The sequence below is a fragment of the Pseudorasbora parva genome, chromosome 25 (genome assembly GCF_024679245.1).
Source record: "Pseudorasbora parva isolate DD20220531a chromosome 25, ASM2467924v1, whole genome shotgun sequence".
NCBI classification, from domain to species: Eukaryota; Metazoa; Chordata; class Actinopteri; order Cypriniformes; family Gobionidae; genus Pseudorasbora; species Pseudorasbora parva.
The window spans coordinates 457,931-483,848 of NC_090196.1; the positions used below are offsets into that span (position 1 = coordinate 457,931).

A 25,918-nucleotide genomic window follows, 5' to 3' on the forward strand; every position below is an offset into this window, starting at 1 on the left:
TGGGATGTTCTTTGGTCCACTAGGTGGCAGTAATGGAGAGTATAAAGTGGGGTGCATTCACTGAAGAAGAGTTGGTCATTTTTTTGTAAATATGATGGAGGTCTCATCTGGAATAAAGACCCCAGTACCTGTACTCTTGAGTTCCTCTGGTTTGTATGATGCCTGAATAACCCATGGTACCAGGAGTGGGGTCATAGGAACGCAATGGATGCCATTAAACCCCGTTTCACTGAAGTTGTGTGGAAATTTTGATGCAAACTGGAGGACTTTCAAACAACAGTTTGAGTTGTATGTTACAGCCATTGGACAAACGTCCGCTGCGGATGAAAGAAAGATTGCCCTGCTACTTACGATTGCTGGAGTAGATGCTGTGGAAGTTTATAACACCGTTATCTCCGAGGATGAGGCAGACAAGAAGAAACTGGACAAGGTATTGGAAAAATGCGATGCTCATTGTTTGTCAAAGCAGAAGGAGACATATGAAGGATATGTGTTGAGAACTCGAATACGGCATTAAGGAGAGGCTTTTGCTTTCTTACTGACCTCAAGATCAAGGCACAAACCCGTGACTTTAATGACATGACAGATTCCTTGATTCGAGATCAGTGTTGGGTATCTGGGATAAGAAAATATGGGAAAGATTCCTACGAGAATCCGAAACTCACATTGGATCGTGCGGTTGAGTTGTGCCAGTCCAGTGATTATTAATTCATTATTGAACTGAATTAGCACAACAGGAGGTGATGCAGCTGGATGTTACAGGGACGTCCTCTCAGCAACACATGCCATTTCTCACAGGGACCAGAAACAACGTCATGCAAGAAGTGGTAGAGGCGATCACAATGGCACTGTTCTTTGCAAATGTTGTGGGACTAAAGATAAGTTCAGACAGTGGTCAGCATTTGGAAACAGTGTTCTAAGTGTAATGGCCTAAACCACATTCAAACTAATCTACACTCGAACATGGAGTACAGGACGAGGCAGACACAGATGGCAGTGATTCCTTTAAGCTCCGAGGGTTTCTGAGGAAAAAGAGGGATCCATGATGGAGCCTGATCAGCCTACACTAATAAGGCCCATACTAAGCTACCTCCCAATTTCAAGCCTCCCAATAACAGGTTTTCAGCTAAAGGGAATGGGGCAAGCAGAGTGTGGCAAAACGGGCATTAGATAGCCACTCGATGGTTGAACTGGTGACCAATAAGACGAGACGGCTCATTTGGGATGAACTATTTAAGGAGGAGTTGTCACATCGAGAAAAAAACAAACTGGTGATGTGTTAGCAAAAGTCTGGTTGATCCAAAGATGTGTGTGTGTGTGTGTGTGTGTGCGTGTGTGTGTGTGTGTGTGTGTGTGTGTGTGTGTGTGTGTGTGTGTGTGTGTGTGTGTGTGTGTGTGTGGGAGGTGTATGCTCCAGTTTACTGGCCTGTTACTCCAATCCAAGACCAATGGCACCGCGTACAAGCTCCAACACACACACACCTTTACATATCACACACACGCCACTTGTCAATATACGCTCACACACCGCCCACACACTCATGCTAATTATTTTCCCTATTTATGTGCTGTAGCGTGTGAGAACTGGCCGTAAATTGCTTAAGTAGATGGGTTTGCACTAACTATTTCCCCCTCTACTGTGTGTGAACTGTGACTGAGACCAAGCTCAATTATTGTATAACTCATTGGTTTAAGTTATATAAAGCCTTAAAGTTCTGCATAATTAAGGGCGTGGCCACTTTGAGTGACAGGTGGATAGCCATTTATCTGCCATCTATAGTCATTGCGTCACATAAGCCCTGCCCACATAACATACGCTCCGCCCACATCACACAAGCCCCACCCACATAACACACGCTCCGCCCACATCACACAAGCTCCGCCCACATCCCGCCTCTTTGCCCATTTTCTGGGAGTGACGGCCAGCTCGACTCTACTTTACGCTTCAGAACGGCTCTCCAGAATCCTGTGGGTGACGTCACGGACACTACGGCCATATTTATTACAGCCTATGGTCCCAACACTGGAACCGCAAAACAACAAATAACCATCTTCGTCTGCTCTCTTCTCCCTCCCCACGCTTCTCTCTCAACAGCTCATCACAGATAGAGAAAGGCAAGAGTAAAATAAATGTGTACACGACACTTACACACTCATTACCAATGCCTGGACGCACCCGACTAATCTAAGATTACACAAACAACCACATTAAAACCACAGATGCAGTTAATATCCCATAAACAGCCACAAATTCATAATTCCTTCCCATCTCTGAAGCCCAAAGCTAACGAAACATCAGAGGAGTGAAGGAGACACCAGACCTACACGAACAGGCCACAGCAGTGCACAGGGTTGCCAACTTTTAAGTTTAGGTTGGAGTGAGATTTTTAGAGGGCCCGGGGGGGGGGGGGGGGGGGTGTATATTATATCTAGTGTATATACTGTACATAATAATATGTTTGTTTTGGCACTAGTTTAAACATGGGTCAAATTATATGTGCCATTCCTTAATATTCACTTGTGAGTGCTTATATATGTATCATTATTCATTAAAAAGATTAGGACGCAAGTTATTTAAGTTTTGAAATTTCACATTTAAAGAAATCTAGTGTTTGATCATCATATCTAAATATTTATTAGAATGCAAAGACTGCAATATATTTTTGAGCAACTAGATTAGATACATGTATATTTATTAAAGAGCCATAAGGCACCTAATGGCATTACAAATAAACATTAATATTTTTTAGCCACAAAATGACTAATTTGCCTCTTTGAATTGGAATTCTCTATTTTAATATTAATTACTACACTAATTGTAATATAAATTTTAGAAGAAATACAAATATTAGAAGAAAAATGTTTTAAGTGGTCATTTATTGACAATAATTGTTGCACAAATAGTATTTAGTACCAAAAGATCTCCTCAAAATATTCAATAAATATAATTTAATGAGTATGAGTGTGACCTATTAGTAAGGAATACCTGAGGGCTAAATACAAGAATAACATTAATGTTAACAATGTTGAATCTCTATCACTCTCCATAATAAAAACGATCCTGTAAATATGGCTGACTTAATAATCAATAAACACTAACACTATGCTGTACTGTTTACCAAAACTTGCAGCAAACATCTATATGGTGAAACTGTTGTGTATCCGCTTAAGCCATTTTAATGCATTGGCACAGCGCTAGAAGTATTGAGCGCTCATGGGCCACGTGACCAGCGCGCGCCGCAGGGAGACGCGAGCATGCAACTCCGCTTTTCAACGCCTCTGGCTTTAACATTATGCCACATTAGCGCCAAAACGCTATTTATTGTTTGAATTTCATTAAAACACATTTTAAAAAATTAAAGCTTATAGCTTTGTTTAATATCAAAAGCAGGTTTGGCAATTTGGCGTGAGATTGAGTTGGGCGGAGTGAGAGCGTGAGACAGAGCCTGAAAGCGTGAGTCTCACGCCAGATGCGTGAGAGTTGGCAACCCTGAGTGCATGCCATGAGGAAACCAATCTCACCTGTGGCCACATAATAATAATAATAATAATAATAATAATAATAATAAACTCAAGACAATGATTCAGGCCCTTCACAGATAAGACACATTTAAATTATGTTCACTTTACTCAATTAAATTGTGTCGAAATTAGATAAAACTGAAGTTTACTTAATTCATTTGCGTTAAAACTACATTAAATATTTGTGCTGGCATAACTAACTGTGCGTGTAGTTCCCAGCATGCTCTGCGAGGGGCTGCGCTAGCAGATAATGTGCGGATTAAAGCGAGATTAATGTGTTTCACAGTAAAGGGAACGATGGTATTAGTGTATGCTAGTGTTTACTGTTCAGTTAGGGTGGACATTGAGGAGTTTCTGTCATTTAGCGGTAATCATTATGCAGAAGAGTGTGTGTGTGTGTGTGTGTGTGTGTGTGTGTGTGTGTGTGTGTGTGTGTGTGTGTGTGTGTGTGTGTGTGTGTGTGTGTGTGTGTGTGTGTGTGTGTGTGTGTGTGTGTGTGTGTGTTTAGGCCATGGGCACTAATGTACAACTTCATTGGATGGAGTTCCTGCTCTCAATTAAATATTTTTAGTTTGTCCAGTGAGTTATTTTTGCTTTTTTTTAAAAAAAAATATGCTTATTGTTATTTAAAAGTTTTAAAGGCAAATTAAATTGATAACAGTGTTCATCTTACATAATAAACTTATATAAATTGAACATAACATCATTCAGTAAACAGCACATCAATATTATGTAACAGTGACATTCAAATGGTTTGTATTTACTCAAAGAAACTGTGCCAGCTTTACTTGATTTTTTTGTTCATATAACTCAATTGTTATTTGTAAAAATTGCTCAGTATAGTTGTGAGGAACCACTGACCACATATTTAAGTAAATTCAACAAGTCATTCGTTTAGTGTATAGTGGAACAACTACTCCATGCTTCCAAGAATAAGCAGCTTTCTGTCTCCCTTTATTGAACAAATGCAATACTGATAATCAATGCAGTTCTTTATCATTACACACGTCCTGCTGTCCTGGAGATGCTGTTTGAGTTAAAGCCTTCATCCAGAAGAGCTCATTATATCTGGATGATCTCTTATTGCTGGCTCGGCCTTTTCAACAGAGATCCTCATCTATTATTACAGGAATATCTCGATACATGTTATCCCCTCCCTTTTCCTAATCATGCCCCTCTTTTAGCCTCTTTAATTACTTTTCTAACCACTGTCTGAGATCTTTTGTTTACATCTTGAAAGGAATCGTTTTTTCTTTACCTTTCGAAATGCTCGATTCTGACTGAGATACCTCACTACATCCCGCATGGTACATGAGTATATGTAGTCATTTAACATGAGTCTGCGGCCTATAGGTGTGTGTGTGTGTGTGTGTGTCCGCTGGCTCCTCTGTGACGGCAGGGGGCGCTGCAGGGGTCGAGAGCGCGCTCGGGGCTCGATTACTTCCTCCTTCAGAGCTGGAGAGGAAAACAGATCGAGCTGAATCATCGCGCTGAGCGGAGAGTCCTGACCTGTCGCTAACATGGTGAGAAAGGCTCGCGTTCTCCTCTTAAACTCCTCCGATGGGAGTGTGTGTGTGTGGGGATGGAGTTAGACTGTGAGTGTGTGGTGTAGAGATGGAGTTAGACTGCGAGTGTGTGCTGCTGTGTGTGTGTGTGTGTGAGAGTGTGTGATGAGCGTGAGTAAGCGGAATGAGCGCGAGCGCGAGGATGATGATGCGGGAACGCGCTTTATGAGCTATAAACAACACTAAACGCGCGCATATAGCGGTGCTAGTGAATATATGTGTGTGTTTGAGCGGTTTAACGCGTTTAGTGTGTGTGTTTAAGAGTTATTCGACTCTGTGTGTGTGATCGAGGTCGCGCTTTCGCTTTCATTCCCACACACACACACGCACACACACACACACACACACACACACACTGAAGTTTACCTCTTTAATCACCCAAACGCGATCATAACCTCACCGGCCCATAACCTGTCGTGTGTGTTATCATCAGCGGGTGTTTAATTCACGGAGTTAGCGCAATAATGACACTCTGAAAACACCTTTCCTGGAAACTTATACTTATCATGTTGAAATATGCTCTTATTACTGAAATAATGTACTATGAGAGAATATACTAAATGGATTAATGGTTGTTAATTGCAAATAAATGAAAATGTAACAGTTATTACGTTTATAATATATGCAATCTGCTGATTTCAGTACATCTATTGTAGATCGTTGTGTTTGCTGTACAGATGCTTTAGTGTGTTAGTGAGACGTGTGTGTGTGTGTGTGTGTGTGTGTATGTGTGTGAGGGCCCTTCTGAGGCTCCGCTCATGAGTGTGATCTGCAGGGGTCAGTGTGTGTGTAGTGTAGAGATGTGCAGATGCTTTAGTGTGTTACCCCTTTTCCACCAAAATGAACCGGGTGCTAGTTCGGAGCCAGTGCTAGTGTCAGTTCTAAGTTGGTTCGACTTGAGAGCCTTCTAAGAACCGTTTTCTTTTCCACATGCTAAGAGCCACAACAGAGCCAGGTCTTACGTCATACCAGAGTCCTGCACGGGTCCATCCCAGACCCGTTAATATTTGCCCGTTACCCGATCCGTGCCCACAATAAATCACACACGCTAAAATCATTCCAATTAAAATGCTTTATTTTTTTTAATATTGCACTTCTCTCAACATCAACAGCATCATGAATGGACTAAAGAAACAGGCTAAAGTGCCTTTATAGACTCGTTGTCAACAATTTTATATACTTCACTCACCAACTTTACTTTTACTTCATCCATTGCTAATCCTGCAACGCTCGCTCCATCTGGGCTACGAGTGGCATCAACAAAAGTCACAGTGGTGGTGACGTGATGGATCATATGGCATATCGTTGTTGCGTGTATGTGTAATGGTAAATTGGACATAGAAATTGTAATACAGTATGTTTGGGGGGGAAGAAGGACGACCGGATCGTTTTTCAAGAACCGGCGAACATTTAAAAGACTTAACCAAACAAAGCGAAAGTAACGCGGCCCCTCACGGACATCTGCCACGCACACACATAATAAACAAACACAACTCAAAGTAAAATCCAGGTCTGGTGATCTCTCGTCCTTATATGCCGCCGAGCTCCCTCGTGAGAGGATTTGAGACCGGTGTGGCTCACAGGTGACACTCATTCGCCATCACGCCCCGGTCTCGCTCGCTCCTCCGCCTTGCCACAGCACAGAAAAATATTGCACATATTTTTCATCCGCGCTTCTACCCGCTCGCACGGAATTAATTATCCGCCCGCACCCCGCCCGTGTATTTTATAATTTGTAATCCACCTGTTTTAGCCACTTTTATGCCCGCGGGTACCCGACCCGTTGCAGGACTCTACTGCTAGCGAGGCAGCGGGAAACACACACACACACAATTTCCAGGCGTGTTCTATCTAATGCATTGACGCTGCGCTGACCAACCCACATATGATATCCAAATACTGCGCGAGCGATTCAAAAGCATAAGGGGTCGTTGGCGCTCGCTCTACTTTGATGTCATACGCAATCAGTCTGCACAGCGCGTGCCGTTGCTTCTCGAACAAGCCTTCCCTCGGTGGCTCATGGCTTTATGATCCTACATCAGCATTAAAACGCCGCAAATCCAACGCATTTGTGCAGCTCTCCATGATTTGTATAGACGGAGATTACAATCCAGCAGCTGTTAGCTTGATTAGCTGCTATTGAAAAAATGGCGGTCACAGGTTTGTGTTCATCTTGTTGATCACGGTATAACGCCGCCCCCAGCCGGTGACGCAAGCGGTTCTTACTTCTAGCCCAGCAATGTTTTGGTGTTACTTAAGAACCACTTTTCCTGGCTCGGAGCTGGTGCTTTGGCTGTGGAAACACAAAGAACCGATTTGAAACTAGGCTCTGGCTCCGATTTAGCACCAGCACTGCCTTGGTGGAATAGGGGTGTGTGTGTGTGAGGGCCCTTCTGAGGCTCCGCTCATGAGTGTGATCTGCAGGGGTCAGTGTGTGTGTAGTGTAGAGATGTGCAGATGCTTTAGTGTGTGTGTGTGTGTGAGGGCCCTTCTGAGGCTCCGCTCATGAGTGTGATCCGCAGGGTCACTGACACCCGTTTTCCACCAAGGCAGTGCTGGTGCTAATTCAGAGCTTAGTTTCAAATCGGTTCTTTGTGTTTCCTCAGCACCAGCACCGGCTCCGAGCAGGAACACTGGTTCTTAAGTAGCACCAAAGCATTGCTGGTCTAGAAGTAAGAGCCGCTTACGTCAGGCGCTGGGGGTGGGGTCAGCAAGATGAACACACACACTTGACATCCGCCATTTTTTAAATAGCAGCTAATGGAGCTAATAGCTCGTTTGTAATCACCGTCTATATAAATGACTGCGAGCGGCATGACAGCGTTGGATTCGCTGTGCTTTAATGCCGGTGATGTACGATGTAAAGCCGTGTGACTCGAGTAACGCGACGGTCGCCACTTTTGAGGGAAGGCCCGTGCAGCCCGATCGAGTCCAGCGAGATCAAACCACTCCTTATGCTTTTCAATCACTCGTGTGGTATTTTGACATAATACGCGGATTGGTCCGCGCAGCGTCAATGCATCTAGAACATGCTTTGTGTGTGTGTGTGTGTGTTTCGCGCTGCCTCGCTAGTGGTGCTGAGAAAGATGAAGCGCTAGCTCTGTGTTGGCTCTCTAGCCTGTGGAAAGCCAAACGGTTTTTAGAAGACTCGTCAGTCGAACCAACTTAGAACTGACACTAGCCCTGGCTCTGAACTAGCACCCGGTTCGTTCTGTTGGAAAAGGGGTCAGTGTGTGTGTAGTGTCAAGATGTGCAGATCCACGGCTGTGCTGCTCGACTCATGATGTCTGTTTTGTGTTCTCAGTTTCGTAACCAGTATGACAACGACGTGACCGTCTGGAGTCCTCAGGTGAGCACAGGTTCAGTTCTTTCCCTCAGAAGTGTGTGTGTGAGTGTGTGAGTGTGTGAGTGTGTGAGTGTGTGAGTGAGTGAGTGAGTGAGTGAGTGAGTGAGTGAGTGAGTGAGTGAGTGAGTGAGTGAGTGCTTGATCTCTGTGTGTGTGTGTGTGTGTTCAGGGCCGCATCCATCAGATCGAGTATGCCATGGAGGCTGTGAAGCAGGGATCGGCCACTGTCGGACTGAAGTCTCACTCTCACGCAGTGCTGGTGGCGCTCAAGGTACAGCCGTAGTGCCCTTAACCCTGTGCTCCCTCCGCCCCTAACCCTGTGCTCCCTCCGCCCCTAACCCTGTGCTCCCTCCGCCCCTAACCCTGTGCTCCCTCCGCCCCTAACCCTGTGCTCCCTCCGCCCCTAACCCTGTGCTCCCTCCGCCCCTAACCCTGTGCTCCCTCCGCCCCTAACCCTGTGCTCCCTCCGCCCCTAACCCTGTGCTCCCTCCGCCCCTAACCCTGTGCTCCCTCCGCCCCTAACCCTGTGCTCCCTCCGCCCCTAACCCTGTGCTCCCTCCGCCCCTAACCCTGTGCTCCCTCCGCCCCTAACCCTGTGCTCCCTCCGCCCCTAACCCTGTGCTCCCTCCGCCCCTAACCCTGTGCTCCCTCCGCCCCTAACCCTGTGCTCCCTCCGCCCCTAACCCTGTGCTCCCTCCGCCCCTAACCCTGTGCTCCCTCCGCCCCTAACCCTGTGCTCCCTCCGCCCCTAACCCTGTGCTCCCCCGCCCCTAACCCTGTGCTCCCCCGCCCCTAACCCTGTGCTCCCCCGCCCCTAACCCTGTGCTCCCCCGCCCCTAACCCTGTGATCCCCCCGCCCCTAACCCTGTGCTCCCCCGCCCCTAACCCTGTGCTCCCCCGCCCCTAACCCTGTGCTCCCCCCGCCCCTAACCCTGTGCTCCCCCCGCCCCTAACCCTGTGCTCCCCCCGCCCCTAACCCTGTGCTCCCCCCGCCCCTAACCCTGTGCTCCCCCCGCCCCTAACCCTGTGCTCCCCCCGCCCCTAACCCTGTGCTCCCCCCGCCCCTAACCCTGTGCTCCCCCCGCCCCTAACCCTGTGCTCCCCCCGCCCGTAACCCTGTGCTCCCCCCGCCCGTAACCCTGTGCTCCCTCCGCCCGTAACCCTGTGCTCCCTCCGCCCGTAACCCTGTGCTCCCTCCGCCCGTAACCCTGTGCTCCCCCCGCCCCTAACCCTGTGCTCCCCCCGCCCCTAACCCTGTGCTCCCCCGCCCCTAACCCTGTGCTCCCTCCGCCCCTAACCCTGTGATCCCCCGCCCCTAACCCTGTGCTCCCTCCGCCCCTAACCCTGTGCTCCCCCCGCCCCTAACCCTGTGCTCCCCCCGCCCCTAACCCTGTGCTCCCTCCGCCCCTAACCCTGTGCTCCCTCCGCCCCTAACCCTGTGATCCCCCGCCTCTAACCCTGTGATCCCCCATCGCCCCAACCCTGTGCTCCCCCGCCCCTAACCCTGTGCTCCCCCGCCCCTAACCCTGTGATCCCTCCGCCCCTAACCCTGTGATCCCTCCGCCCCTAACCCTGTGCTCCCTCCGCCCCAACCCTGTGCTCCCCCATCGCCCCTAACCCTGTGCTCCCCCATCGCCCCTAACCCTGTGCTCCCCCATCGCCCCTAACCCTGTGCTCCCCCATCGCCCCTAACCCTGTGCTCCCCCATCGCCCCTAACCCTGTGATCCCTCCGCCCCTAACCCTGTGATCCCTCCGCCCCTAACCCTGTGCTCCCCCGCCCCTAACCCTGTGCTCCCTCCGCCCCAACCCTGTGCTCCCCCATCGCCCCTAACCCTGTGCTCCCCCATCGCCCCTAACCCTGTGCTCCCCCATCGCCCCTAACCCTGTGCTCCCCCATCGCCCCTAACCCTGTGCTCCCCCATCGCCCCTAACCCTGTGCTCCCCCATCGCCCCTAACCCTGTGCTCCCCCGCCCCTAACCCTGTGTTCTGCTTTCAGAGGGCTCAGTCTGAACTGGCCGCCCATCAGAAGAAGATCCTGCATGTGGACAGTCACGTGGGCATTTCCATCGCTGGCCTGACAGCGGACGCCAGACTGCTCTGGTAAAGACCATACTCCTCTGAATGATCATTAAGGCTCTTAAACAGGCACAGAGGAACACAAATACAGCACAGCCTTGATGGGTTATGACCGGGGTCACCTCTGTATTTCTGCTTTGCCACCTGTTGTTTTTCAGCCAACGAAACAGAAACAAGCAGATATGCATTCTCAAATCTAAACTATTGGATATATAAACAAACACACATATATAGACTCTCCTAAAGGATTATTAGGAGCACACACTAATACTGTGCTTGACCCCCTTTCGCCTTCAGAACTGCCTTAATATTACGTGGCATTGATTCGACAAGCTGCTGAAAGCATTCTTTAGAAATGTTGGCCCATATTGATAGGAGAGCATCTTGCAGTTGATGGAGATTTGTGGGATGCACATCCAGGGCACGAAGCTCCCGTTCCACCACATCCCAAAGATGCTCTATTGGGTTGAGATCTGGGGACTGTGGCGGCCATTTTAGTTCAGTCAACTCATTGTCATGTTCAAGAAACCAATTTGAAATGATTGGAGCGGCCATTTTAGTACAGCCAACTCATCGTCATGTTCAAGAAACCAATTTGAAATGATTGGAGCTTTGTGACATGGTGCATTATCCTGCTGGAAGTAGCCATCAGAGGATGGGGACATGGTGGTCATAAAGGGATGGACATGGTCAGAAACAATGCTCAGGTAGGCCGTGGCATTTAAACGATGCCCAATTGGCACTAAGGGGCCTAAAGTGTGCCAAGAAAACATCCCCCACACCATTACACCACCACCACCAGCCTGCACAGTGGGAACAAGGCATGATGGATCCATGTTCTCATTCTGGTTACGCCAAATTCTGACTCTACCGTCTGAATGTCTCAACAGAAATCGAGACTCATCAGACGAGGCAGCATTTCTCCAGTCTTCAACTGTCCAATTTTGGTGAGCTTGTGCAGATTGTCGCCTCTTTTTCCTGTTTGTAGTGGAGATGAGTGGTACCCGGTGGGGTCTTCTGCAGGTGTAGCCCATCCGCCTCAAGGTTGTGTGTGTTGTGGCTTCACAAATGCTTTGCTGCATACCTCGGTTGTAACGAGTGGTTATTTCAGTCAAAGTTGCTCTTCTATCAGCTTGAATCAGTCGGCCCATTCTCCTCTGACCTCGAGCATCAACAAGGCATTTTCTCCCACAGGACTGCTGCAGACTGGATGCTCTTCCCTTTTCACACCATTCTTTGTAAACCCTAGAAATGGTTGTGTGTGTAAATCCCAGTAACTGAGCAGATTGTGAAATACTCAGACCGGCCCGTCTGGCACCAACAACCATGCCACGCTCAAAACGGCTTAAATCACCTTTCTTTCCCATTCTGACATTCAGTCTGGAGTTCAGGAGATTGTCTTGACCAGGACCACACCCCTAAATGCACTGAAGAACTGCCATGTGATTGGCTGATTAGATAAGTGCATTAATGAGAAATTTAACAGGTGTTCCTAATAATCCTTTAGGCGAGTGTGTGTGTGTGTGTGTGTGTGTGTGTGTATATATATATATATAGTATGTGTGTGTATATAGATGACAAATAAGGGTCAAACAGCATTTAAAATATATATATATATATATATATATATATATATATATATATATATATATATATATATAAACACATACATGCATACATTACATACATAAACTGGAAAAAAGTATGCACTATATGTAATGTTTTTGTGTCTCTTCTGCTCATTGTTCTGATCATAACTCCAGTAAAGCAGTGAGATATTCCTCCAGTGTAGCTCATCTGTTCTCTGTGTGAATATATAGTAAAGTGTGACTTATTCCTGTGATCAAAGCTGAGTTTATCATCATTACTCCAGTCTTCATATGACCCTTCACTAATCACTCTCATAGGAGGATCTGATGATCAGCACACATTATAGCCCCGTTTCCACCACAGGAACTTTACCCAGGAACTAGGAACTTTGGGTGGCACTTCGTGTGTTTAGACCGCAGGAACCAGGGTATAAATGAAGTTCCGGGTAAATATTTCCCCCTCCAAACGGCCCTGCTCGCGGGGTAGTACTTTTTCAAAGTTAAGGAACTTTCGAGGGCGGGACTTGGGCGCTGAACATGCTGATTGGTTGAGCAGCATTTAGGTCCAACTCGGCATTTTTAAAAGTCTTACACGCCGCGCTCATGTTGACAAGAGAGGAAAGTTAATTTTTCTGAGGGGTTAACTTTTTATTTTGTAAGTTATAAGATAATGAAGATAATGTTGGAGTAATGACACAGCGTATATTGCCCCAGGCAGTTTTTTACTTGCGCGCCTGACAGAAGAATTATTATTTTTTCTGAGATGATTATTTAAACAAATAAATAGCTTATAATAACTAAATCCACTAAATCTTTCAATCGGTACACACAAAAATGATTACTGTCCGTTAGGGCTGTCATTTTTGAAAAAAATCTAATTCGAACGGATATCAAATATCAAGCAAGGCATTCGAATATATTCAATGATCTACAGCGCCGTCATCTCCAGCAGCTGGAATGTGTTTACGGATGCCATAGCAACTCTCTACGGCCACCAGGACTTACGGTTTTATAAAAGCTATTCATTTGTTGTAAAGTGTAATAATCATCTCAGAAAAAATACATTCTAATGTCAGGCGCAGTTGAAGAAGTTAATGATTGTTTGCTTACATAGGCGTAGGGACAGTGTCATTATGCCAACATTATCTTCATAACTTCTTATGAAATAAAAAGATTATCCCTCAGAAAAATGTATTTTCCTCTCTTGTCATGCTTGGAGCATGAGCGCGGCGTGTGCTCTTCAGTGGTGAAGGAGCGCTGTGTAACATCACATAAGGACGCACACTCAAAAGTAATCCGGTCAGGTCATGGTGAAATGTTTAGTTTGATCGATTCATGAAAAGGTTTATCCACCCATCTCAAAACGATTACAATTTCATTCAGTTTGGGCATTTTTATTACGATTGAGGTGTTTATATGGAGCATTTTCCTTCAGATTGGACTTTTAAACTGATTACAGTGCTCCATGTAAACGCACCGACAGTAAAAAAAAAAAAAATTGCGCTACATGGCACTTTAAAAACCGGATAGTTTATTTATAGTTCGATTACGGATATTTCACGTCATCTTCGAATGCATATTCGAATATCGAATAAAAAGTGACAGCCCTTGTCCGTCACTGGCTTGGAGGAGCAGTCGCGTGCAGTCCTACATCACCGGACTAATTTGCCTAATCTTCTCGGAACTTTATCGCGGTCGAAACGCAGACAGCTGCAGGTCTGGGGGGAGAAAAGTTCCTGTAAAAAAGTTCCTGGTACAAATTGTTCCGGGTAATTTTGGTGGAAACGGGGCTTATGATTATTATCAGTGTTCAGATAAAAGAGCAGAAGAGACTCTTTCAGAAACATTAATATAGTCATGTTTTGTGTGTGTGTGTGTGTGTGTAAGTTTGTTTTAGAGGGTGTGATGTGAAGGTTAAGATGTTATAGAACTGTTTTGAGTGAACTGTTTTACACTCATGTGTTGTGACCGTAGCTCTCACACGTGTTTCTCTCTGTGTGTGTGTGTAGTAACTTCATGCGGCAGGAGTGTCTGGACTCCAGGTTCGTGTTTGATCGTCCTCTGCCTGTGTCCAGACTGGTGTCCCTCATCGGGAGCAGTATCCTTTCACAGGTGTTCATGAGAGGGCCGAGCGAGATTAACCCTGATTAAAGCTCTGAGTAATCCACAGCGACCCCTGCTGGTCAAACACTGTGCCTGCAACACAAACCCACGGCAAACATGCACAAAAACACCTTTGATAGGTAATGCAGATGTTTTAACTGATCATCTAATAACATCAAATATGAAGTGTGTTTTATCAGTTGTCAGGGTTCGTTCCATGGATGGTTCAGATAAACAGGCCAATAATTAACGACTATTATTCCTTTTATTAAACCAATGTCTCATTAACACGTCTGTAAATGTCTGAAGCGGCTCGGAGCTCAGGTAAGGTCAGTGGTGGTCAGTGACGGCTCAGCAGCGCCCCCTAGTGGACCACTGACTGGATGAAGAGTCCGAACAGTGATCATGCCTCGTTTACTGAAGTCACGGGACTGGCAGTTTGACACACACTCCGAGCTGACTCGACACACAAGAGTCATGAAGGTGTTTTGAGATTGCCGTGCGTGTGTGTGTGCCTGATGTGTGTAGTGCTGAGATGAGCTGTGTGTGTTTCCTGAACGCTGCTGTCAGAAACGCAGATCCCCACGCAGCGCTACGGCAGACGGCCTTATGGAGTCGGGCTGCTCATCGCAGGATATGACGTGAGTGCAGACGTGTGTGTGTGTGTGTGTGAGTTCTGTCTGGTGTGTGAGTGTGTGTGTGTGATGAGCTCTCTCCTGTGTGTGTGTGTCTGATGAGCTCTCTCCGGTGTGTGTACTGCAGGACATGGGGCCGCACATCTTCCAGACCTGCCCCTCCGCTAACTACTTCGACTGTAAGGCGATGTCCATCGGAGCGCGCTCGCAGTCAGCCCGCACGTACCTGGAGCGCCACATGGACGGCTTCCTGGACTGTTAGTCACACACACACACACACACACACACTCACACACACACACATTGAGAGTGTATGACGTTCTCTCTCTCTCTCTCTCTCTCTCTCTCTCTCTCTCTCTCTCTCTCAGGTAATCTGAATGATCTGGTCCAGCATGGTCTGCGTGCGCTGAGAGAGACTCTTCCTGCTGAACAGGATCTGACCACTAAGGTTTGGCCTTCTTCTCACTCATACACATCATACAGAGGCGGGTCCGGCTCGTCGTGCGCAGAGGCGGGTCCGGCTCGTCGTGCGCAGAGGCGGGTCCGGCTCGTCGTGCGCAGAGGCGGGTCCGGCTCGTCGTGCGCAGAGGCGGGTCCGGCACGTCGTGCGCGGAGGCGGGTCCGGCTCGTCGTGCGCGGAGGCGGGTCCGGCTCGTCGTGCGCGGAGGCGGGTCCGGCTCGTCGTGCGCGGAGGCGGGTCCGGCTCGTCGTGCGCGGAGGCGGGTCCGGCTCGTCGTGCGCGGAGGCGGGTCCGGCTCGTCGTGCGCGGAGGCGGGTCCGGCTCGTCGTGCGCGGAGGCGGGTCCGGCTCGTCGTGCGCGGAGGCGGGTCCGGCACGTCGTGCGCGGAGGCGGGTCCGGCTCGTCGTGCGCGGAGGCGGGTCCGGCTCGTCGTGCGCGGAGGCGGGTCCGGCTCGTCGTGCGCGGAGGCGGGTCCGGCTCGTCGTGCGCGGAGGCGGGTCCGGCTCGTCGTGCGCGGAGGCGGGTCCGGCTCGTCGTGCGCGGAGGCGGGTCCGGCTCGTCGTGCGCGGAGGCGGGTCCGGCTCGTCGTGTGCAGAGGCTGGTTCCGACGACCATGGATCATACACACACACACACTCACAGACAATGGTTTCGACGCCCATGGATCATACACACACGTTAATCATCACTCATAGGCATTCTTTTATTTGTGTTCATAGGCTACATACACACAGAGTTAAACAAAACCAATGAATTGCTTTGTAATTGTACTTAAAAACACACTCAAACATACATGTGCACACAAGCTCACCTACACAAGTCACAAATCACACAGATCGGCGGGCGCGCACACACACCCCAACAGATCGGCGGGCGCGCACACACACCCCAACAGATCGGCGGGCGCGCACACACACCCCAACAGATCGGCGGGCGCGCACACACACCCCAACAGATCGGCGGGCGCGCACACACACCTGACAGACTGCTCAGTCTCCACGACAGGGGCTGAATCTGAAATCGCCCCCTATACCCTGAAATAGGGCATTATTTGAAGGGACGGCCATCTGTAGTGTTGTCCGACACCAGTGGACATGTTCGAGTGCACTCATTCAGTCACACGCGCCGCAATAACGAGTGTACAGCCGATTTACAAACAGCTGTCCGACTTCACACACTCGTCTTCATTCACTCCAAGTTGTATTAGTGAACAAAAGTAGCGAAAGTTATTTGTGTCTTAAAAATGAACGTTTTTGAGGGTTATGTATGCGCGCACGCAGTGTGTGTGTGTGTGTGTGTGTGTGTGTGTGTGTGTTCGCACCGATCTGTTGGGGTGTGTGTGAGTCTGTGAGAGAGAGAGTTTGTGTGCACATGTATGTTTGAGAGTGTTTTAAGTACAATTACAAAGCAATTCATTGGTTCTCTTTCAAGCATACGTTTCGGTGTCTCACTATGGGATACGCCCCTTCCGCGTATTCCTCAGAAGCCCTATTACATTACGCCAGCCCCAATTGGCTGGCAGACGTGACGTTGTGTCTGGGAGTGACCTCCCCTCCCTCAGTATAAAAGGGGCGACACAACGTCACTACGACATTCAAAAACCTCTTCTCGCTTCACACCAGAAGCCGAAGCCTTTTTGGAAAAAATCTTAAGAACAAACTTCAAGACGAACTACTGGCCACCACGCTGTTTTTCGTCTGGCTCCTTCAATTTGCATCCCAGCCGATTGCAAGGATTGTTCTACTACAACGATGGCTGCAGCAATGCAAACTATCCCGGCTAGCGAGGGAGATGCAGTGCGACTCTGTTCATGTGGGAACAAAATTTCATGCAAAGACACACACCAGGTCTGCTCTGCATGTCTCGGGCTGAAACATGCCCAATTGGCGATCGAGAATCCCGGCTCCTGTGAACACTGCGCACGCTTCACCATGAAGAGCCTTCGACGCAGGCTAGCACGCCAAGCTAGCCTGTCAGGCCAAGATCCCCTCATGTCACCTAGCCCTGTTCCAGCTGCCACTCCGCAGGTAACCATTCCTGTAGTAGAACTGCCCGCCATGGCAGCTTTATCCTGGGGTGAAGAGCTCGATATCTGCGTCCCTCTGCCCAGCGTGCTCAGCACGGACGAGGATGAGGACGCACTCGATTTTGAGGAAGAGGGGCAATCTGATTATCTTCTTTCTGAAGAAGTGGAAGATTTTGAGGACTCCCCCTTCCTTCCCCCTGCGCACTCGGCGGGAACCACGGAAGAGGCGGGTGGGGCACCATCCTCTCCGCTTCTCAGTGTTGATCTGCAAGATGTGTGCAAACGCTCTGCAGATAAACTAAATATTCCGTGGCCGACCGTGGTAGTGGAGACTGCAAAGTCTCGCTACGAGGGCAAGAGGCTGCCGAGAGCAAAACGGGCAGCATGTCAGCTCCTTCCAGCATTTCCAGAGCTCCTGGAGGAGGTTGCTGTGACCTGGAAGGACAAACCGTTCACCAGTAAAATGCCCGTGCAGGGAGGATCTGCGCTTGACGTGGAGGGGATGGAGAAGGATGGCCTTCTCCGAATGCCCCCCATGGAGCCACTAGTTGCCGCGCACTTACACCCAAAGCGCACGGCGGCTGCAAATCCGACTCTACCATCTAAAGCGGACAGATTCCAGTCGAGCATGACGGAACGCGCTTACAAAGCCGTTGCTCTCTCTGTCAGCGCTTTGAACTCGATCTCTATGTTAACCGCATACCAAGCGGAGCTGCAGGACGAAGCGTCGACCATGCCAGGTCAGACACACTGGGAAGAGATCTGTGTAGTTACGGATCTCTCTCTGCGTTTTCAGAGATGCACGGTTCAAGCCGCGGGCAAGGCCATGGCCACGATGGTCATTCAGGAGAGAGGACGTTGGCTTAACTTGGCTAATCTCTCGGACAGGGAAAAAGAAGCCATCCTGGACGCACCGGTGGTCGCAGAGGGCATTTTTGGCTCAGCTCTGACACTGATGCAAAAAAGATGCGAGGAAAAGAAGAGGGACGATGAGGCTTTGCAACTATGTATGCCCAGAAAGTCGCAGACTGCACCACTCCGCCACCTCGGCAGACCTTCGCACAGGCCGCGGCCCGCCCACCCCCCAGCTTTCGTATTCCTAAACGGCAGAGACCGATCGTGAATGCAGCTGGTCAGAGCGGAGTACCGGAACAGAGAACTGCCTGGCCTAGAAAGCACTATCCGCCCGCAACGGGGCAGACGGTTCAGCCAGCTCCTCAACCTCACCCTCATCCTCATGCCCATTCTCAGGGAGCGAGGAGGAAGAAGGCAGTTTGATGGGATCTTTCCCAGGGACGGGAGCCCACAGCCCCCCTGTTCGCTAGCTCCCGACCCTCAAAAGTTCAGTGTTCGACAAGGAACGAGTTTAGAAGTTCCCACTTCCAGTTGTTCTGTGTGAAAAACAGAGCCCGGCCGAGCCAGGGGAAACAAAGCGGTGAAAAGAACGAGAAACGGTGTAGTGGTGCACACCCACCCACTAGTCACAAGCACTTTCTATGTTCAAAACCCAATAAAGTTCTCACTGTACCCCCAAAACATGTTGAAAAACATAATGCCACAAAAAATGTTGCAAAATACATCAACAGAACACAATATAACATCTCCTCGGGGGGTTATCGCCCCCTTAGAGGTGATGAGACACTTAAACTCTGTCCAAACGCTAAGTGCCCGCGCATGCGTAGTACAGACCACAAACTCATTTACGACTCAGCCGCACGATGGCACCAAAACACTGCAAATAAACAAGTGGCTAGAATGCACACAGTCCCGCTGGGTATTGAGAACAGTTCAGTTCAGGTACAGAATGCAGTTTGTCACTTCTCCCCCACAGTTCAAAGGAATAATTCATTCTCAGGTGAGGGGAGAATTAAAGCATGTTCTTCAGGAAGAAATTTCCTCTCTGTTGAACATAAAGGCGATAAGAATAGTCCCACCCGAGCAAAGCCACAGTGGGTTTTATTCGAGATATTTTCTCGTTCTGAAGAAAGGAACTCAGGCTCTTAGTCCCATATTAGATCTGCGTGCACTGAACAAATACTTAAGAAAGTACAAGTTCAGGATGCTCACCCATTCTACAAAAATAGTGCGCCAGGGCGATTGGTTTACGTTGATGGACCTGAAGGACGCATATTTTCACATAAAGCCCCACACATATACCCGCCACACAGGAAATTCCTGAGGTTTGCCTTCCGTGGTGTGGCATACGAGTATCTGGTTCTCCCGTTTGGCTTGTCTCTCAGCCCAAGAATATTTGTGAAATGTACAGAAGCGGCTCTGACTCCTCTCAGGGAGAAGGGTGTTCGTCTCGCTACTTACATAGACGACTGGCTGGTGACAGCTCAGTCAGAGCAGGAAGCGAGAGAACACACAGCCATGCTTCTGGAACACATACAGAGACTGGGCTTAAAATTGAACACAGAAAAGAGTGTTTTAATCCCCACGCAGTCTATAACTTATCTGGGATTGTCACTGGACTCGGTGACATTCAGAGCACGACTGTCGAAGGACAGGGTGGTAAAATTTACTCGATGCCTGGCCGAATTTCAGATGCGAAAAAATGTCTCTTTCCTCACATGCCTCAGGCTACTGGGACTGATGGCCTCAGCCCTGATAGTCATTCCCTTGGGCAGATTGTTCATGAGAGAATTTCAACGCTGGGTAGCGTCTCTGAGGCTGGATCCACTACGGCACTCCCGGAGGAGAGTGCGAGTGACGTCAGAGGTGGTCTTGGCACTGCGTCAATGGAGACTCCCGACCTTTCTGGTTCAAGGGGTACCCATGGGCGTGGTTCGAGCCAGGAAAGTCATAACAACAGACGCTTCGTTGTCAGGATGGGGGGGCATTCACGAGGGCAGGATAGTGAATGGGAGATGGGGTCATCATCTGGCCGATCTTCACATAAACTATCTGGAAATGCTAGCCGTTTTTCTGACGCTGAAGCATTTTCTTCCTCTTCTGAGGGGACATCATGTCCTCGTGAGAACAGACAACACTACAGTTGTGGCTTACATAAATCGGCAGGGGGGTCTCAGATCGCTTCCCTTGCACATGTTAGCACGCAAACTGATTTTATGGGGCAATGCCAATCTTCTATCCCTGAGAGCGACGCACGTACAGGGTGTTATGAATCAGGGCGCGGATCTGCTGTCCAGGGGCAATCCTCTATACGGGGAGTGGAAATTGAACAAGGAAGTGGTCGAACAGGTTTGGAGCATATACGGCAGAGCGACAGTGGATCTGTTCGCGTCTCACGACAATGCTCAGTGTCCTCTGTTTTTCTCTCTGAAAGACCAGAGCGCGCCCCTGGGGATAGATGCGTTAGCGCACGAATGGCCTCGCACTCTCCTTTACGCGTTCCCACCAATAGCGTTAATATCCCCAACACTCTACAGAGTGAGGGAGGAGGGACTGAAGCTTATATTAATAGCTCCAAGGTGGCAAGGGAAACATTGGCTGGCGGAGATCATACGTATGCTATACGAATATCCGTGGCCTCTCCCGTTGCGCAGAGATCTACTGTCTCAGGCAGAGGGGGAGATATTTCATCCTCATCCAGAACGCCTGGCGCTATGGGCTTGGCCAGTGAGTGGCTCAATTTGAGCACAACCGGCCTGCCTGACAGTGTTATCAGGACCATACAAAATGCCAGAGCCTCGTCTACTAGGTCTCTTTATGAGTGCAAGTGGGGCGTGTTTGAACGCTGGTGCGCGGCCAAACTCGAAGTTCCCTTTCAGTGCTCAGTGGCAGTCGTTCTGTTATTTCTGCAGGATTTGATAGACCAAGGGAAAGCGTTTTCAACCATAAAAGTGTTTCTGGCTGCTATATCTGCTTGTCACATAGGTTTTGATAACAAAACTGTTGGGCAGCATCCTCTAGTATGCAGATTCATGAAGGGCGCGCGCCGCGTCTTGCCAGTTTCAAAACCGCTTTCCCCTTCATGGGACTTGGGATTAGTGCTTGATGCTATTTCAGTGTCCCCATTTGAACCATTGGACAAGATTGATTTTAAAATATTGTCGTTCAAGACAGCGCTGCTGTTAGCTTTGGCTTCAGCAAAGCGCGTAAGCGAGATTCATGCACTTTCGGTGCATTCAGCATGTATGCAATTCATGCCTGGGGAGGCAGGGGTAATTCTGAAACCTAATCCTGCATTTATGCCCAAAATAATGAACGCTATCATCCCTCTTGAGTTGAGAGCTTTCTCCCCACCGCCTTTTGCTTCATTGGAACAGCAAAAGTTAAATGCGCTGTGCCCAGTGCGCGCTTTACGCATTTACGTAGAAAGAACCAAAGGGTTCAGGGAAAATGATCAGCTGTTCGTGTCTTGGGCAAAACCACGTACGGGGAAGCCGATTACTAAACAGCGTTTATCGCACTGGATAGTGGAGGCGATTTCGTTGGCATATTCCAGTAAGGGTCTTGTACCCCCATCTGGTTTACGTGCACACTCAACGAGGGGAATGTCAACGGCGCGGGCTCTATTTAAGGGAGTCACGATACAGGATATTTGTGAAGCGGCGAGTTGGTCTTCACCGCATACATTTGCAAGATTCTATAAACTGGATGTTAGCGCTCAGACTTTAGCACATGCGGTATTGAGCGTAGGAACGTGATCCGTGAGTCATCACTCATGACTCGTTCAGCCCTGGGGACAGTGATTGGTTGGTAGGAGACTTCGAATGCAGGCTATCTGGCAATACAGGAGTTAGGATATCCCATAGTGAGACACCGAAACGTATGCTTGAAAGAGAACAATAGGTTACTTGCGTAACCCAGGTTCTCTGATAGCATTAAGTGAGGTGTCTCACCAGATCACCCTCCTTGCTGTGTGAAGCGAGGAAGACGTGTGCTTGTTTTGAATGTCGTAGTGACGTTGTGTCGCCCCTTTTATACTGAGGGAGGGGAGGTCACTCCCAGACACAACGTCACGTCTGCCAGCCAGTTGGGGCTGGCGTAATGGAATAGGGCTTCTGAGGAATACGCGGAAGGGGCGTATCCCATAGTGAGACACCTCACTTAATGCTATCAGAGAACCGGGGTTACGCAAGTGACCTGTTGCTTTGTTTAACTCTGAATCAATGTTCGAGTTGCGTTGTGGTAAAATAGCTACGGGTAACGCCAGCTGATTGAGGAGTGCAACCAGTCTACGTCATCAACCTAGAACGCAAACAAGATGGCGCCGCCCATGGTCCAAATATAAAATAGATTTTTAAATAATGTAGATCTTTCATGGGTTTACTACTACATATTTCAGTAAGAGACATCATTAATGTTATATTAAGCCACACAAGCCTCAACACCAGCGGAGCCCGTGTGTAATAACACAATAACCATAACGTGTCGTTCATTATAACCGTGGGGTTATGAATTATATTGACACGACGATTACGCATGTCCGGTGTGTGTGAGAAGGGTCTATAGTGTTTATCTGGATGATGATGTCACACCTCTGTCCTCCTGCAGAACGTGTCCATCGGCATTGTGGGAAAAGAGATGGAGTTCACCATCTACGACGACGACGAGGTGTCGCGGTTCCTGGAGGGCCTGGAGGAGCGGCCTCAGAGACGGGTGAGTGTGTGTGTGTGTGTGTGTGTGTGTGTGTGGAGGAGCGGCCTCAGAGTGGGTGAGTGTGTGTGTGTGTGTGTGTGTGTGTGTGTGTGTGTGTGTGTGTGTGTGTGTGTGTGTGTGTGGAGGAGCGGCCTCAGAGACGGGTGAGTGTGTGTGTGTGGAGGAGCGGCCTCAGAGTGGGTGTGTGTGTGTGTGTGTGTGTGTGTGTGTGTGTGTGTGTGTGTGTGTGTGTGTGGAGGAGCGGCCTCAGAGTGGGTGAGTGTGTGTGTGTGTGTGTGTGTGTGTGTGTGTGTGTGTGTGTGTGGAGGAGCGGCCTCAGAGACGGGTGTGTGTGTGTGTGTGGAGGAGCGGCCTCAGAGACGGGTGAGTGTGTGGAGGAGCGGCCTCAGAGACGGGTGTGTGTGTGTGTGTGGAGGAGCGGCCTCAGAGACGGGTGAGTGTGTGGAGGAGCGGCCTCAGAGACGGGTGTGTGTGTGTGTGTGGAGGAGCGGCCTCAGAGACGGGTGAGTGTGTGGAGGAGCGGCCTCAGAGACGGGTGAGTGTGTGTGTGTGTGGAGTTTAATAAAGGTTTCTTCGGCCAGTCGCCGGGGTTTAATAAATGAGCAGCAGATAGACGACTGATCATGACGTCGCTTTCATGAGCTGAGCGCGCCTCGTACATAAACCCAGACTCAGCAGCAGCTCTCCTCACACACACACACACACACACACACACGAGGAATATGCGTATAGAAAGCTGGAAACGTCTGCTTTTAAGCGAAGCGGTTATACTGAGATGAGCAGGAGCAGTGCTGACGAGCAGCTCATGGGGCAGAGCTCTTCTGCTCATCACCGCTGAGAGGTCACAGGGTGTCCGCGGGGTTTTAAAAAGTATTAAAAAGTGATAAATCAAAATTGTCAAATTTAAGGCCATTAGAAGTGTTAAATGTGGCCTCAGAGGTATTATTTTTTTCAGGCTATCAGGTGTCCTATTATATTGAAATTCTATCTGCGTTCGCGTTAGTTCGTTTAGATATGGGCTTTAGCATATCTGGGCACATAATCAAAGATCTCTCGTCTCCGGCTCGGCGTGTGTGTGATGCTGACGTCATATTCAGCGGTCGTTCGGCATCATCTCACACACTGCGCGCTCAACAGAAGGGGCTGGCTTACGGTTTATTTTAGACTTGCTTCAAGGCATATCTTCAACGACTGTCCTCATAAGAGCAATCTTAAATGATTTATATAAAGTCTAAAATGAACAAAAAGAGTTGTGAGAGAACGAGGCGCGATCCACAGACAGTAAACAGTGAGATCCGCGTGTGTGTCTGCTCTTAAAGGGACAGCAGCCAATAAAGCTTCCTAGTTTATGTAGAGCAGACTGCATATAACTTTGATAACTTTATACAATTTCTGTATATTTTCTAACTGTTCAGACAGGAAGGGCAGGAGTAAACGGGACATTTATTATGGGTTTATGTTAGCATTGTTTTAAGTTTACTTAAATTAAAACTGTTATATTTTTGAAGCCTAATAAAATTTCTTGTTTTATTGCGATTAATCACAGAAAAAATGTGTGATTAATCTAGTTAAAGTTTTGAATCGGTTGACAGCTCTAGTTTTTAGTATTTTGTTTAACTCAACAATTTATCACAGTTATAGAAATGTAATATTTGGCTCAGGTTTTGTTGTTGGGGAAAAACACTAAATAATTTATTTGCTGAATTACCAATTATTAATGTAAATCAAATGTGTATGCAGTAACGCTTCTCCTTCACCAACCGCTGTGAATGTTGCGATCTATTTTACTGTCTGAATGATAACTCATCACAGATTTCCTCCTTGTGGCGATTCTAATGTCGATGTTATATATGTCAAAATCTGTGTGAATAATAGAAAGGTCGCTGATTAACACTTGCAATTCAGTGTTTTGATGGTTTTAAAAAATATTCTGAAGGTAGTAAAAAAGGTATTAAAAAGTAGTAAATTTAACTTAAGGATTGCTGTATATACCCTGGGTTAACACACACCTCTGATCCATGCACACACACACACACACACACATCTCTGATCCTCACACACACACACACCTCTGATCCACGCACACACACACACACCTCTGATCCAAACACCTCTGATCCACGCACACACACACACACACCTCTGATCCTCACACACACCTCTGATCCACTCACACACATACACACACACACAACTCTGATCCTCACACACACCTCTGATCCACGCACACACACACCTCTGATCCTCACACACACACATCTCTGATCCTCACACACACACATCTCTGATCCACACACACACACACACACACCTCTGATCCTCACACACACCTCTGATCCACGCACACACACACCTCTGATCCTCAGTTATGCAGCTTTGTAGCCGACTCATTTGCAGCATTAGTTCTTACTCTGCTAAAGATCTACATTATTTCTGATTATAGCACAGCTTTCTGCCGACCCAATTAGACTAATGATGATTAAAAACTCAAACGCTTGATCAGGAGCCGAGGACAGCGGCTCAGAATCTGAACTCTGCTCCAGTGTCTGACTCTCTGTGTGTGTGTGTGTCTGTCTCTCTCTCTCTCTCTCTCTCTGTGTGTGTGTCTCTCTCTCTCTCTCTGTGTGTGTGTGTCTCAGGTGGCCCAGCCGGCGGACGAGGCGGCTCCAGCGGTGCCGGATGAGCCCATGGAGCACTAACACACACTCCTGCTGGAATAACACATCACACTCGTCACACACATTACCCAATCAAACCTTGATTTTCTATCTGAGTGTCAGAGTAATAAAGCTGTTCTGTTTCCTCCTGTCTGTGTTTGAGTCATTTACAGCGGATCATCTGAACTTCACACACACACACACACACACACACACACACACACAGAGAGCAGCGCACCGGAACAGCTTAGCCTGGGTTAGCCGTGACTGGCAGCGGTGGACACAACTCTAGTGCTGCGTTCCACTCCACTATTAGACACACACTTCCCCTCGGGCGAATCCCCGCCGCCATGTTGAAGTGTGTTCCAC

General features: G+C 48.5%; 1 protein-coding gene across 1 annotated transcript; it reads left to right on the top strand.

Moving 5' to 3' along the window:
- Positions 1–4,931: 4,931 nt before the first annotated feature.
- On the top strand, positions 4,932–25,694 carry psma1 (proteasome 20S subunit alpha 1). Its single transcript, XM_067436188.1, has 10 exons — positions 4,932–5,045; positions 8,392–8,436; positions 8,603–8,704; positions 10,432–10,535; positions 14,110–14,198; positions 14,774–14,844; positions 14,966–15,095; positions 15,207–15,286; positions 22,788–22,892; positions 25,532–25,694. Exons 1-10 carry the CDS (start codon positions 5,043–5,045, stop codon positions 25,589–25,591), a joined length of 789 nt encoding a protein of 262 aa, XP_067292289.1. The 5' UTR covers positions 4,932–5,042; the 3' UTR covers positions 25,592–25,694.
- Positions 25,695–25,918: the final 224 nt, after the last annotated feature.

What these genes read in the sequence shown, in the direction of transcription:
- psma1 (XM_067436188.1), top strand. An exon ending in TGACCGTCTGGAGTCCTCAG is followed by an intron (nt 8,437 to 8,602) that starts GTGAGCACAGGT and finishes GTGTGTGTTCAG; the next exon opens with GGCCGCATCCATCAGATCGA. An exon ending in CAGTGCTGGTGGCGCTCAAG is followed by an intron (nt 8,705 to 10,431) that starts GTACAGCCGTAG and finishes TTCTGCTTTCAG; the next exon opens with AGGGCTCAGTCTGAACTGGC.